The sequence below is a fragment of the Hyperolius riggenbachi genome, chromosome 6 (assembly GCF_040937935.1).
Source record: "Hyperolius riggenbachi isolate aHypRig1 chromosome 6, aHypRig1.pri, whole genome shotgun sequence".
NCBI classification, from domain to species: domain Eukaryota; kingdom Metazoa; phylum Chordata; class Amphibia; order Anura; family Hyperoliidae; genus Hyperolius; species Hyperolius riggenbachi.
In genome coordinates, this window is record NC_090651.1 from 165946232 (window position 1) to 165961982 (window position 15751).

Below are 15751 nucleotides of genomic sequence, written 5' to 3' on the forward strand. Positions count from 1 at the left end.
TGTATAGGTTTACATGTATTTTAAATTTTACACTTTTTCATGATAGTGGTCCTTTAATAGGAATCCTGAAGGGGAGGAGGCAGTGGGATGTGGGGGTGTAACTTTTTAAGATTCTGGAACTGTGCCTTAAATGATACATGAACTGATTAAAATAATGAAGATTTGGGGATGGCTCCTGGTGGTTGAGTATCCAACTGGCAAGCGTTCTGAAATGAGAGAGACCAGGAGGCCGATGGTGCAGTATGGTTAGAAAATTGAAGTATGACTAAAATAATTTTAAGTACTCACAAGGGTAGGTTGTACTCCTGCAACCACCAACAGAGCTTTCGGGAAATAAAATGTTCCCATCCGGTATTCCAGATCCGCTGTGCAGGTACTGGTTAGTCGCTCTCAAACTATTGCCACACAAGGTGTGCAATTCTCTACCCCAAGGGGTGGGATACTACACTGTGAACAAGGACTGTAGGAGTTGCCCAAGAATATAATGCAAAAAGATCTTATGCTATAGATCAGGGGTCAGGAACTGTTTTGGCTGAGAGAGCCATAAATGCCACAAATTTTAAAATGTAATTCCCTGAGAGCCATACAATATGTTTCAAACTGGGACAGTAGGGGTCACATCCCTGTTGCCATGGTGATGGGTATACAGTTGATCTGCTGGGCAGCAGAAGTGTCGTATAAGTCTTCAGCTTCTCTTGGGTTTCAGCAACATCAACAATTTTCCCGAGAGCCAGACAGGAGAAATACGGAGTAACAGCTTGTACAATTAGCTAGCTGACTTGGGGGTTCATTCACTTTATAGGACAAGATCCCCGCACTTTGGCCCAATAGGCTGCCTGTCAAGTGACAGACAGCCTATTGGGCCAATCAAAGTGCGGGGATCTCGTTCTACAAAGTCACTGGACCTGACAGGGTCCAGAGTGGGACAATTGGAGCAGCTGTTAGTTTTGAGGTAGCGCAAGTAAGTTAGTGGTGCATGCTACAGCAGTAGCATGCCTACTTTGAAAATTTTACTTGTGCTGCCACACTAAGCTGCGCTGCTGCAGTGTAGCTTAGTGAATCAACCACTACCTGTGAGCCAGATGTAGCCATCAAAAGAGCCACATCTGGCTCCCGAGCCATAGGTTCCCTACCCCTGCTATAGATTATAGGGGTACAAAAGTCTTACCTCCATAAAAGGACAAACTGCATGGGTAGAAATAAATTTTAATGGTGCGCAAAAAAGACAATGCATTTCACTGGTAATTGCCTGCTTCCTCAGATCAATAAAAAGTGCCTAAGCAAGTAGCAGTCGCGAATGTGGGCACCTATTGAAATGCGTTGTCTTTTTGTGCATTATTAAAATGTATTTCTACCCATGTGGTTTGTCCTTTTATGGAGGTAAGACTTATTTACCCCATAATCTATAGCATAAGATCATTTTGCATTATATTTTTGGGCGCCTCCTACAGTCCTTGTTCACATTGAATAAAATAAAAACAGATTTACTTACCTGGTGCTTCATCCAGCCCCTAGAAGCCTAGGGGGTCCCCTTCCATAGCATGCGGGCACCACTCCCATCTGCACCTGCACAAAATGCTCCCAGCCACGGGAGGGCTACCACGGGTGGCGCGTCTGCACCCTTGCACATGCGCAGTAGCCCCGACTTGGCCAGATCGGTGGCCGCTACAGGACCACCCCAGGAGACTGGCTAAGAGCGGAGCTGCGGCGCAGCACACACGCTTCTAGGGGCTGGAGAAAGTCCCAGGTAAGTAAATCTGCTATTATTTTATTCAGCTCACATATCCATTAAGCAGCACTGTCAGATTACAAATGATGAAGTTAAAAAAAATAAATAAGTTAATTATTTCTTATCATGAGTGAAGCCATAGGGCATATTTTCTTCAGTGCCTTCTGTAACTGTAATAGATAAGGTACATATTTACAAAAGTAACTATTTAGTGACCTTTTACCTGATCAAACTAAAATATTCTAATTTAGAATAATCTGTATGTTAGCAATATTTAATTTTGGTATGACTCACCATTCAGTAGTTCAATCAGTGCTGGTATAATCCCAGATTTTGCTAGCAAAGCAGCACAGGAATCATCCATGGACACTGTTCCTATCATAATAACCACTTCTAGCACAAGATCATCCTCTGCAGCTCCTAATTCAAAATGAGAAATTAATACAAATACAAATTTTAACACTAAAAGAGACACTGAAGCGAAAAAAAATGATATTATAATTTGTATGTGTAGCACAGCTAAGAAATAAAACATTAAGATCAGATACATCAGTGTAATTGTTTCCAGTACAGGAAGAGTTGAGAAACTCCAGTTGTTATCTCTATGCAAACAAGACATTAAGCTCTCTGACTAAGTTAGTGGTGGAGAGGGCTGTTATCTGACTTTTATTATCTCAACGGTTCCTGGACTATTTACTTTCCTCTGCTAGAGGAGAGTTCATTACTTCACAGACTGCTCTGAAAGACTAATTTTGAATGCTGAGTGTTGTGTAATGTGCACATATTAGAGAATGATGCAATGTTAGAAAAAACACTATATACCTGAAAATAAAAGTATGAGAATATTTTCTTTGCTGCTAATCTTCTAGTAATTATTCATAGTACACAACCAATTCACTATATCATATTTTTTTTCGCTTCAGTGTCTCTTTAATGAGAACTTAAATCAGGAGGATTACAGCTCAAATACAGTACATATAAACCCAATATTAATAATAAAATAAAAAAGTTCACTTACATGTTTAAAAACTGATTTTCAAAGAAATTTCTTTATAAAAGATGTACCAATTAATACCTATGGGCTTGTTTTCAAAATGCAAGTTTTTGTTTTTTTAAATCTGTTTAATTTTTCAGTTTTCAGGATCCTTGTATGGTTGCCCATTGTCAGGAATATATTGGGGTGCTGATGCTGTTAAGGATAATACAGTAATAGATTTTCATTTTCCCATTTTTATATCTGCTGTGTTATGTCAAAGGTGTAGATATGCAGGCTAGATTCATGGACTGTTCATGTATTTGTGTGGGTGGGTCACTAGACCTACATTTGCATCTAAAGAGGTCTTCAGTGAATAAGACCAGTCACCTTCAATAGGCAAGGAAGCGACTCATTAGGCCACTAGCAGTCACTTTTGATCTGCTGTCCCAGGTGTGATTGTCTGCGTCTGTCTACAGGCAATTACAGGCAAACTACTACCTGTAACCAAAATGCAATCTTTTCATGTATGTGCTAAAATACACTTTAACCTAGGAAATAATGTTGAGGAAGCCTTAATCAATTGTCACCTGCCGTGGGGGAAGTTCTTTTTGATGATCTGAGAACTGAGACAGGAAAGGATATGACGCGCGTTATGTAGGAAATTTAATTATTCCTGGATATGGACATGTGAGTGGCCTCAGGCCATCCAGGGGACTATATAATCCCAGCCTGGGACCGTCACAAATGGTAGTTCTTGGAGGTAGCTCACACGGCTAGAACTAACCTGGTTCCTGACCAGAAGTGCGTACCCCCCACAACAACGCCAGATTGATACGCTGGTACGTTTATTTCCAGTTTATTTTGGTAAGCAAAATCGCTTTTGTGTGCATCTTTGTAACTCTTAATTTTGTAACTTTTTTACTTTGTTTTTTGTAATCTTTTGTATATATTCTGTTCTGCATTGTTCCATGTTTTTCTGGAATATTAAATTATTATTTAATAAGCTTGACTTCTGCCGTACTAAACTAACACTCACAGCCTAGAGGAGACTGCAGTGTAGCTGTGTATAAGTCCGTGCCTAATTGTATGTTTGAGCAACACTACCATATGAAATTGTAATTGCATTGTGTGTATGGGGCACTTCTGCGCTCGACAGCCGAGTGGGAAGTCTAACAGTATCGTTCGGAACGACTGTTAGTGGTTTTGCTGCACGACAGTGTAACTTGCATTACAAATCATTGTCTGATTGTGCTGTGTTACTGTACAACTGTACTGTGTGTGTGGGTGCCTGGCATTCTCGTATTTGGCCTAAGCGCAAAGCTGACCCAAATACAAAAACGCAGATTGCGTGTTTAGCCCTCGACAGCTGAGGGGACGTGTCTAGCAACGCTAGTGGTGGCAGTGGGAAGTGTTTGAGGGGTTCCAGCCTTGTTTGTAGCTTAAATAAGGCTGTTCCCCGCTTAATCTGGTCAAACCCGCAGTCGGGAACCGTATACGCAGGCGTGCAGCGGGCCGGTTCCTGACATAATTGGCTGGCAGTGGTGGGAACGTTTAGTACATTAGTACGCAGTTTAGCTCGCTATTCTGAGTACTAAAGGCTGGAAGCTTGCTAGAAGCAACTAGCCTACAGAAGTCTACTCAGTGCAGAATCTATATACGTTTTTTTTTTTTGTTCAAAGATACACACTTGGTATTTGCTTTCCCTCCCCCCCCCCTTTTTTCTTTTTATTTTTTGCAACACGATGGCTCAGAAAGCATCCAGCTATGCAAGGCAAAACAAAGAGATACCACTCAACCTGTGTGAGCACAAAGGCATCGAGACGGTGAGCGGCCAGACTAAGGAGCAGTTAGTTCGTGCGCTCGAGGAGTATGATGAGGCAGAGCGAGCCCGTGCTTCAACGTCAGCGGATGCAGCTCACGACACGCCAGAGGAATGCGAGTGGAGACGATGTCCTGGACGATCCGCCGAACACGGAGATGACATCTCTGGAAGCCGACCTACAACTACTAGGTTCGGCTGAGCCCGAACTGCGCCTAAAGCTGATCCTGGAACATCGGCAAGCAGAGAGGGAACAAGCTGCCCAGCGACTCCGGGCAGAGGAGGGAAGAGCTGAACGGCAACACCAGCTGGAGCTGGCTAAACTTCAGCAGCAGAACCGGTCTGCTGGACCCGCAGAACGCGAAGGTGAGCGAGTCCACAGAATCCCCCTGGTTAAGTTCCCCGCTATGGACAAGGACTCTGACATAGACACTTTCCTACAGGGGTTTGAAAGGACTTGTCGGCAGTATGGGGTGCCCCGTGAGCAGTGGGCAAGATACCTCACACCAGGGCTGAGAGGCAAGGCCCTGGAGGCGTTTGTGAGTCTCCCCCAGGAGGAAGAAACAGACTTTGAGGCAATTAAGAAAGCCATCATTGCACGATACCACCTCGTGCCGGAGGTGTATCGAAAACGTTTCAGGACAGTGCAGCGAGGTCCTAATGACAGCTACCTGGATCATGCTTGCAACCTGCGCACTGCCTTCCAGCAGTGGTTAAAAGGACTGTCAGTCAAAACCTTGGATGCCCTGCAGGAGCTGATGATAAAAGACCAGTTCCTACACACCTGTCCTGTTGAGGTCCGGCTGTTTGTGCTGGATCGAGAACCAAAGACAGTGGATGAGGCTGCGGAAATGGCCGATTCCTACACCGCCCATAGAGCACCTGAGTCCCGGAGGACTACTACGCCCAGCTGGAGGGGAGAACAGAGTGCTAAACCTGTGTTCTCTCGCACCCAGAGGAGGCAAGCACCGCTGTCTCCTGGATTCAGGCAACCAACCACTGACACTCGGAAATGCTTTGTATGTGACAGGGTGGGTCATATCAGCACGACTTGCCCAGAGAGGAAAAGGGAGGCCCCAAAATCCAGTGAGGCCTCAAACCCCAGTCAAGTCCCAACGGCTTTGTGTGCTACCAGGAATGCCACTGGCTATGCAGAGAATCTGCAGCTTGTCACGGTTGGGGGTATAGTTGCCACTGGGCTGAGAGACACTGGAGCAGAAGTGACTCTCATACATCCCCAGCTTGTGAACCCGGAGCAGTACATACCTGGGAAAATGATTGTTGTCAGAGGAGTTGGGGGTGTCACCCCTGCAATACCCACCGCCTTGGTCCACCTGGATTGGGGGGCCGGCAGCGGATTGAAAGAAGTTGGGGTAACTGACAAAATCCCTTCAACGTTTTGCTGGGTACTGACCTGGGACGGTTAGTAGCCCGGTATGAGCCTAATCCAACCCCAGTGGAGCCAGCTTCCCCAGCAGAAGTTCAGGACTCTTGCAAGGTACTGTTTGATAATGCTGTGCAAGTGGGGAGTGCTAGTGGGCTCCCAGGGGCTATGGACTGTGTGCTAGGAGCCAGCCCTAGTGATTCTCCAGTGCCTAGGCCTGAAATGGGACATGTTGATACAAAGACTGCAGAAACTGATGGTGTCATTCATGACGCACGGACTATCGAGGTGATCAATGCAGGAACTGTTGAGGCTACTTGGGAAGTGCTGGGTAGCACTGGGTATAATGTGGATAATGTTGATGTCGAATGTGATGTTCTAAATGTCAATATGTGTAAGACGGATAATGATGATGGCATATGTGTTGTGCTACATAATGCTGTGTGTCATGTGGACACTCCGTCAGCTGCAGGAGTAACCAGCCGTGCTCACTGGGCTGCAGCAGATGGACTGTCCACTGAAGGAGCAGACGGCACCAGGCCAGATCTTTCCCCTTCAGATGGTTTTAAGACAAAATGTGACATGATTTATGATGTGTGTAATGTGGGCGCTCCCTCAGCTGCCATGGTAACCCGCAGCGCTAGCGAGTCTACAGCACAGGGACTGTCCACCGAAGTGGCAAATGTTGCTGGGTCAGCCACATCCAATTCGGAACCTGGCCCTGAGGGCCCAGGAGCCTCTCCGTCTGCAGCCTTCCTGGAATGTGTGACCGGCAGCACTGAGCTCTCTGGGGCTCAATTTGACAGCAGATTAGTGTCTGAATCCCACCAGATACAAGCATGCAGCTAATCCAGGCAGATCTGACAATGTCAGAAACACCTGATCTGCTGCATGCTTGTTCAGGATCTATGGCTAAAAGTATTAGAGGCAGAGGATCAGCCCCCTATTAATTGGGGGGGGGGTGATGTTGAATGTCTTTATAGACGAAACGACGTGCTGGCTAGTATGCTCTGTACTACTGCAAAACATATGCAATACATATTATTGGATAATTATCCGCTGAAGGTTGAGTCCTTACCAGGATTGCTATGTCTACTGTGGAATTCAGGGAGGAGTGATGGACCTCCTGCCCTATTAGGCCTCCACAATACAATTACCTTTGACTCACTGTTTGCTAACATGGCTATATGGGCAGGCACATGGCAGATGAAATTTAATGAAGATAAATGCACCTTGGATGTAACAATGGTAGATAACCCTATAAAATAAATGGCATACAGCTGGGAACATAAGACTTGGAGAAGGTCTTAAAGCGGACCTGAACTCAGAACTTCCTCTCTGCTGTAAAAGATACTCAACAGCATAATAACCTTTAAAGAGTAACTGTCAGGCTGCAGAAGCTAATTTAAACCTCTATTCTCCTGTGTTAAACAGTTTAGCCGGAAGCCAAAAAGGCAATAGTGAAGATAAAAATCTCTCTTTCATTTGATGTGTGCTTATCAGCAAAGCTGTTAGACCCAAGCTCTTAAGAGGACGCAAGCCGCATACCATACTGCAAAGCATTCTGGGGCCCTCCCCTCGGCTGCTGAGGAGAAGTTACAGGATTAAGTTTCAGCAGCTTGTAACTCAGTCCAGCGCACAGCACTGAAAAATCTCCGGGCAGAGTACACTGCAGGAGTCCGCTATTGTTCCTAGCCACATGGCTAATTAATATTCACTGCACACTAGTGTTATTCAGTACGAGCTTTTCTGTGATCAGGAAGCAGGCAGGACATGACGACACATTTGGCTTCATAGGAGACAGACAAACATGGAACCTGCCATGAGCTGTCAGGAGCATCAATCTCTGCATATACTATATACAAATTCTGTGAAGTACAAACGTGGACAGTGAAATGCATATGTAATGTAAGTACAGCCAATCTTTAGCTACTGATATATGTGTTTATTTTCTCTGAGACCTTATACCTAACAGCTCCTCTTTAAAGAAAATGTTTTCTTTGTTAAAGCGGATACAAATCCTTAAATTTGCACTGTTTGTACTTCCTGCTTTCATAGAAGCAGACAGATTGTTAACATCTTATGCTTTCAAATGAGCTTATCTGCCGTGGCAGTCAGATGACACAGTGGAGAGATCAAATGACAACTTGTGATTAGACACAAATGAGGAGGAAACAGACAGGCTAAACTCTCTAAATACATACAGGGTACATTTCTCTGTTTTCCTTCTGTCCTGTGCAAGAATTCAGGTCTCCTTTTAAAGCGGAACTAAAAAAAAAAAAAAATGTTTCACTTACCTGGGGCTTCTGCCAGCCCCTTGCAGCTTTCCTGTCCCGCGCTAGTCCTCCGTTCTCCCGCCGCCAGCTAGTTTCCACCACATATCTTTCTTAGCGGTCCCGCCCGCAATACCATTACGAGTGGAAACCCGAAGAAAGATACGCGTGGCTCAGGGCAAACGCAGTTCCCGTCAACTTACAAGTCGACGGGAGCAAAACTAGCTGGCGGCAGGAGAACGGGGTATCGTGGAGGACTGGCGCAAGACAGGGTGGCTGCAAGGGGCTGGCAGAAGGCCCAGGTGAGTGAAACACTTTTTTTTTTATAGTATTCAGTTCCGTTTTAAGCCTGGTACACACCATACAATTTCTCTTCAGATAGATGGGTAGACTAGAGTAGATAGTTTCCAACAGATGCAATCTGATTTCTGATCGTTTTTCTGATCGATTTTGCATAGAAGTGACATCGGAAATCAGACTGGATCTGTTGGAAATTATCTATTCTACCCATATATCTGAAGAGAAATTGTATGGTGTGTACCAGGCTTTGGGAACACTGGTCAAAAACAAGTTAAGTAATCGTATACAAACAAATATACAGAGCTCTGAAGAAGAGGGGCGTACCCCTTGAAACGTTCGCGTCCTCACGCCTGCAACGTACCAGTGACGTCACTGAGTTAAACTTCCAAACACTGTGGAGCGCACGATCTCCATTTGAGACGCACGGGATCCAACCAGCTTCTCCCCCGGTTTGTCAACACTGCGCAACAGCCGCCTCTCCTCCAACACGTGTGTATCTGGCCAGAACGAAGGTGGATTGAGGCAGCGTGGAGATCTGTGAATACCCAGCCTGCAGGAGGGTAATGTATGCGGGTCCGCAGATGTTTAGATAAACCAACAACCTACAGCCTGGATATTGTATTGTACTATATGGACTTGTGATTATCCATTATATGAGAGAGATTGACAAGCAAAACGAGGACTCTGTAACAGAGTGCCATATTGGATAACAGATCTACTGTTTTAAAACGGACACTTTGACTGGACACTGTCTGGACACGTTTTGATACAGTTGGAACACAAGTAATCATTTTTAATTCTTTACTGGGATCCCTTTTGAGACAGTTACTGTGGAATATCTCACTGCAGTGAGTCTGAATGGAGTAAGTGTCTGCGTGTGGATGTAATTAAAGGGGAAGGTGCTATTATCTTTTTAGCCTAGAATTAGGATTATATTGTTGTTCAAAATTACTTGGATTAATAAAAAGCATTATCTTTTTAAGCGCTGTGGACATACAATTTATAAAATGATAAATAATCTCGAGAAGCTAGTATACTACTGCCTCTGTATAAACCACTTGTGGGGCCATATCTGAAGTATGGTATACAGTTTTGGGCACCACACTATAGAAAGGACATTGGCCTTCTAGAAAGGGTACAAAGACAGGCAACTAAATTAATCAGAGGGATGGAATAGCTCACTTACCAAGAAAGTTTGGACAAACTGGGCTTATTTAGCTTGGAAAAAAGGCGACTGAGAGGTGACCTGATTAACATGTTTAAATACATCATAGGGCAATACAAAAGCTTGGCAGATTAGATTCTTGCCCCTAGGGTTGTACAACAGACAAGGGGATATGATCTGTGTATGGAGGAAAAAAGTTTTTGCCATCTATTTAGAAAGGGGTCCTGCACAGTGAGAGTGGTCAAAATCTGGAATATCTTACGTCAGGAAGTAGTTATGGCAAATTCAAAATCTGCATTTAAAGAGGGGTTGGATGCTTTCATTGCACTGAAGAGAACCCACGGATATAATTACTAGATAATTCCCAGGAGAGTTGATCCAGGGATTTACAGGAATCTCCGACTGCCATCTGGAGTCGGGAAGATATTTTCTCTTCTTTTTCCCTTTTTCTAGTTGAACTTGATGGACGGATGTCATTTTCCAACCAAACTATGTAACTATGTACTACTTATATCTTGCAGAATGGCTGTAGACATTTTTGAATGTCAAGAATGCAAAATAATATGTGCTTGTAAACCATTTAAAATGTGTGCAATCCACAGGACATTTGTGTCTTAAACATACTGGTATTCTCAGCACTCTCTTGCTGTAAAAAATCCACATGACTTGCAAGAGGATACAGAATTAATTATAAGCTACATACTACTGATCTACCAGGCAGAGCTGTCACATTCTTATGGATCTTAGGGAGTAGATAAAATAACCCTGGAATTAATCCTAAGCAGAGCCAAATAACAACCCAGTCGCCAAAGATATCATGTATGTAGAAGTCAGAAGCAGTAAGTGTAATTTGAGAAGATCAGAGTCAGTATTACATGAACCCAAGATTCGTGCAATGCACTGGCATTAATAGTAGTTAAGTCACATAGTCCTAGATTAGTATAATCTCTTTAGCCAGCAATGCTAGGCAAAAGAAATCAACAAAACAGCTAATGTGTTAATAGAAGAAGAAATAGATGGCATTTCTGACACTAATGTATAGTGAGCTATTATTAAAGCATTTGAGAAAGCAAGCAAGTTTGACTTGCATGTCCATCTCCATTGTAGGCCTAAATTCTGGCTTATTAGTGCAATCTGATGAATTTATGCTGCTTTTCTAATATATGGTTGTGGCTTGCAATGGTTGTGAATGGTGTTGTGGTTGTGGCTTTTGCCACCCCTTGCTTATACTCTGGTCAAACATGTTTTCCTGTTTTTTTAAGGTAAAATTTGAGAGGATGGCTTATACTCGGGTCAGCTTATACTCGAGTATATGCCGTAAGCTGCACATTTTTTCAGGTCCTGTTGATGCTTCTGTTCTTTCTATATAAATCAGAATTTGTGAATGTGATGCTCCTGTTCAATCAGCTTTTGTTCTCTCTGCACGACAGCCTCTGCCATCACTTGGTTTACTGAGTTTAGTGTTGCTGTACCAAATTGAAGAAATTTGATGCAATACAACTAACTGCTTGTAACTAAGAAGGAATAAAGTTTTATGTTTTAAACCAGGATGTGCTCCTTGGCCTTCTAAAGAAAGAATCTGTCTGCTCCCCAGTTCAGATATTCTAATGGACAGAACGGTCAGCCTGAAACACTCCTACTTTAGTCACTTCAGAACTTATGGGAAAGAGGGATTGCTCTACCAGCTTAAACCATGCCTCCATGCTAACTGCCAGCCTATCCAAGCCTCACACTGATCATGAGTGGGGAGGGCATGAGCAGGAAGCTGGCGACTGCCGAGAAAAAAATAAAATGAATAGCTGTAAATGTGTGCAGCAGGTATTTTCCCCATTTTGTTTTTCAAAAAGTGTATCTTTTTTTTTACAAAAATATTCACACATATAAACCAATGTTTTATTGAATAAATCTTAAAAAAAAGCTGTGACTAAATTTGGATTTACAGACAAGATATGCATGCGGTCAGCCAGACCAATCTGGCCACTGAGCTTTTTTCCTTCTGAAAAATCTGGATAAAATGCTTAAACAAGATGTACAATATTTCAAGATTTGCCTATAGTGTTGTACTTTCACTTTGCTGTCGCACTGAAGTCTCACTTATAATTTAATAATAGACCTAAACTGATCTCGCCATCCATGATACTGTATAACACAGTAAAGAGCTCTTGTGGTTTTTTACATTTTATTTACAAGTTGTATCCTTCCATTCAGTCTGCAAACCCACTATTCATTTTCTTCTCTCTTTATACCCCAGCCCTATAGGTTTGACAATAGATCTACGCATTTGTACATGATCATTTACTACTGATACCATTAGTTACATGTGCTCTGTCCCATATGACATACTTGAACAAACTGTAAACATCAACATTTTGTAAGTAATACAATTTTTATTAAAAATAATATCTTACCTGGCTTCAGTTTGTCCTTCAAGTAAGGGACAAGTTTGTATTCCTTAAGAACCAATTCCCAGTCTAGATCAGGAATAGTGAGGTTAGCTAATGTTCCCAGACACTCTATGACAAATTCCTCCTCTTCATCATTTGAAATCTGAGCTGCTAAATCGCCAACGTAATCCTATAAGGAAAAGCAAAAATCATATAAATTATTTTATTATTTAAATTTATTATTATTATTTGGAGAATTAATTATTAATATTAGAAAATAATTTTGGTATTCTCAGTCTGATGTATAGACTTTGAAAGCTATTCTATACAGCCGATTAACATTGTATACATACAGTATTTGGTACATTTAGGCACTTATCCAAGTAACTTTTCTCCTAAGTTTTCTCAAAAGATAATTTATTATCTAAATAAAAATACTTTTCAGCACCTAGCAATTGAAAAAGTACTAAAAAAGTAAGTAAAAGAAAGTAAAACTAATCCACCCTGATCAAACAGGATTTATCATGGGGCGTCAAACCACAGACAATACACGGCGGAACCTGAGTCTACATCAGAGTTCCCCAACCCTGTCCTCAAGGCCCACCAACAGTACATGTTTTGCAGGAAACCACAAACATGCACAGGTGGGGTAATTAGTGTCTCAGCAGAGCTGATTAGCTACCTCTGTGGATTTCCACAAAACATGCACTGTTCTTTATCTTCACTTTAAATAAAGATGTTGGATAGCAAAACATGCACTGTTGGTGGGCCTTGAGGACAGGGTTAGGGAACACTGGTCTACATCATTGGATGACGCCTTCTCTGCTCCTCTCTGTCGACCCAGAGAGAAAGCATTTGACAGGATAGACCTTTTGATTCCTGCGTTAGACACACCAGAAATTTCAATTGGGGGCCAATTTCTCAACATGGTCTGGAGCCTGTATACTTTTTTTTCTGTCAAGATGTGCAACCTGGTAATACTATCGGAGGAAATATTAATTAAAAAATGGCACTAGGCAGGGGTGTTCACTTTCGCTAAAGGGGCCCATACACTCAGCCGATTTTCTGGCCGATCTATCTATCCAAACTGATCGATCGATTGCAAATCGGTTGCCCAATCGACCGATCGACAGCCGATTTCGATCAATTTCGATGGATTTCCATCGAACTGGCAGGGTGGAAAATCTAGGTCGATCTGTTGAGATTGCTTATCATTTTGCATTTGGCCCTAATGGAAATTTGATGGCAAAAAAAATGCCATCAGATTGTTTTTCAATAGATTTCAAACTGAAATCTATTGGAATTCTATTGTAGTAAAACATGTTCCTTTTACACATCAGATAGATAAGAATTCCATCTGATGATCTATCTGCTGCTAATCTGACGAGTGTATGGGTACCTTTAGTGTATGGAACTCCACTATATATATTTTATCAGATAACACTATGTTCTCCTTCTGCTGAGGTCTCTCTTCACAATCTGGTGTGAACTTTATCTGAATTTGGCGCTGTCATGAGGATTAAGGTGAACTCTTCTAAATCAGAAGCAATTCCATTTTGCCACTCTGAGACACAGCAAAAGGCCCTGGGTGGTGCTTTTCTATTCAGTTGGAACCAGGTGGGCTAAAGTACTTAGGTATGACCATGCCATTACATGTAGAATACCTTTACAAGGTATATTATACCACCCTCCCTCTTGGAATGATTTTCCCCTCTCTCTTTTCCGACATATACATTTGGTTAAAATGACCACCCTCCCAAAAATACTCTACCTCTTTAGAGTTCTCCCTATTGCTATACTAAGAGACATAGCTCAGCTACAGAGCCAGATAACTAAATGTGTGTGGCATGGGAAACACCCTAGAATTAGATACTCCTACTAAGCAGAGGGTGTTGTTGGGCTGCCTAATCTCATGTTTTACTATAAAGCTGCCAGATTGGCACAGAATATAGAAGCTCAGGTGATATCTCCCTTTCGCACTGCCAATCTCCTACTGCTTTCTCCCCTTAACAAGATTACTGCTACCGCAAAATCGCTGCCTCTCAAAAAGGCTAAATTTGCCCTGCTAGAACCTATTTTTGATAATCCTGTGCTCCTCTTTGTACCTCACAGAGTGGGATGGGACACATGGAGGGGGATCCACTAATTGCAACTTTAGCCATTTAGTTGTAGACCACAATATGCTTAATTGGGATGCTTTGAAATCAACGTATAATTTATCTTTTAGTGGCTTCTTCTTCTGCTACTTACAACTAAGTTTTAAGAAGCTATGTTAATGCCATAATTTAAGAACTCCCTACCTGGGACTGGTCCTCTATTGAACAAGCGTTTACATGGGATCTGACTACTGTGGTATGACTCACTCCCACCTACTATCCGACCGATGGAAAAGTGGTCAGCTTATTCCCCCTCTGATCCTGATCGAAAGTTAGACTGGGAGGAGATATTCACCAACATGGTTAAGGCCGGCTTCACACTGAAAATTGGCATTAGTGTTTTGATGGCCGCACTGTCAGTCTCTCGGCTTTCATCCACGAGCACCTTTTGGGTGCAATGAAGATGCAGCCAAATGGGCAGCATTTGTAACCCCAATCATTGTTTGATACACTATGGAGTTACCCAGCAGTGCAAAACCTTGACAAACCGAAGCCACACTCAGATGTGACTCTAAAAGGGGGGGGGTTGGAGGATGGAGCAGGCTCCTCTTCTTCACCACCTGTGCAGAGCACTCTCGAGCATCTAACAAATGTATAAGTGAGCGCAGATACAGGACCACAGCCCCATCCAGCCATGCAGCTGCAATCACGTCAATGAGTACTGTGAAGAGATGTGAAGATGTAACTTAGAACTGGACAGTTATATTATTAGGAAATTGGTTTTATAGATTTGGCATGCCTGTGACAGCCATCATAATTAACATACAGGTATGGAAACATTGCAATCTGCTCTGGCACCATCTATACATACAGTGGAGGAAATAATTATTTGACCCCTCACTGATTTTGTAAGTTTGTCCAATGACAAAAAAATGAAAAGTCTCAGAACAGTATCATTTCAATGGTAGGTTTATTTTAACAGTGGCAGATAGCACATCAAAAGGAAAATCGAAAAAATAACCTTAAATAAAAGATAGCAACTGATTTGCATTTCATTGAGTGAAATAAGTTTTTGAACCCCTACCAACCATTAAGAGTTATGGCTCCCACAGAGTGGTTAGACACTTCTACTCAATTAGTCACCCCTGAAGAGACAGGTATATGGAGGCTGTCCTGTTTATTTCCTTTTAGACAATACCAGTTGCCTGGCAGCCCTGCTGATCCTCTGCCTCTAATACTATTAGCCATAGCCCCTGAACAAGCATGCAGCAGATCAGGTGTTTCAGTGGTTCAGACTTATAAGTCTGATCTGACAAGACTAGCTGCATGCTTGTTTCTGGTTTTAATCAGATACTACTGCAGAGAAATAGACCAGCAGGGCTGCCAGGCAACTGGTATCGATTAAAAGGAAATAAACATGACAGCCTCCATATACCTCTCTCTTCAGTTCCCCTTTAAGGACACCTGTCTTAACTAGTCACCTGTATAAAAGACACCTGTCCACAGAATCAGTCAATCAAGCAGACTCCGAACTCTCCAACATGGGAAAGACCAAAGAGCTGTCCAAAAATGCCAGAGACAAAATTGTAGACCTGCACAAGGCTGGAATGGGCTACAAAACCATT

The 15751-nt window shown here is 42.7% G+C and overlaps 1 protein-coding gene across 1 annotated transcript in view; it reads right to left on the bottom strand.

Moving 5' to 3' along the window:
- The window catches only part of KIFAP3 (kinesin associated protein 3), a 185914-nt gene that overhangs the window by 29453 nt on the left and 140710 nt on the right, over nt 1-15751 (bottom strand). Inside the window, exons 14-15 of the mRNA XM_068240179.1 lie at nt 12055-12220; nt 2024-2149 (exon numbers count right to left, since the gene is read on the bottom strand). Of these exons, the coding sequence (XP_068096280.1) occupies nt 2024-2149; nt 12055-12220 (292 nt within the window). The remainder of the gene's footprint in view (nt 1-2023; nt 2150-12054; nt 12221-15751) is intronic.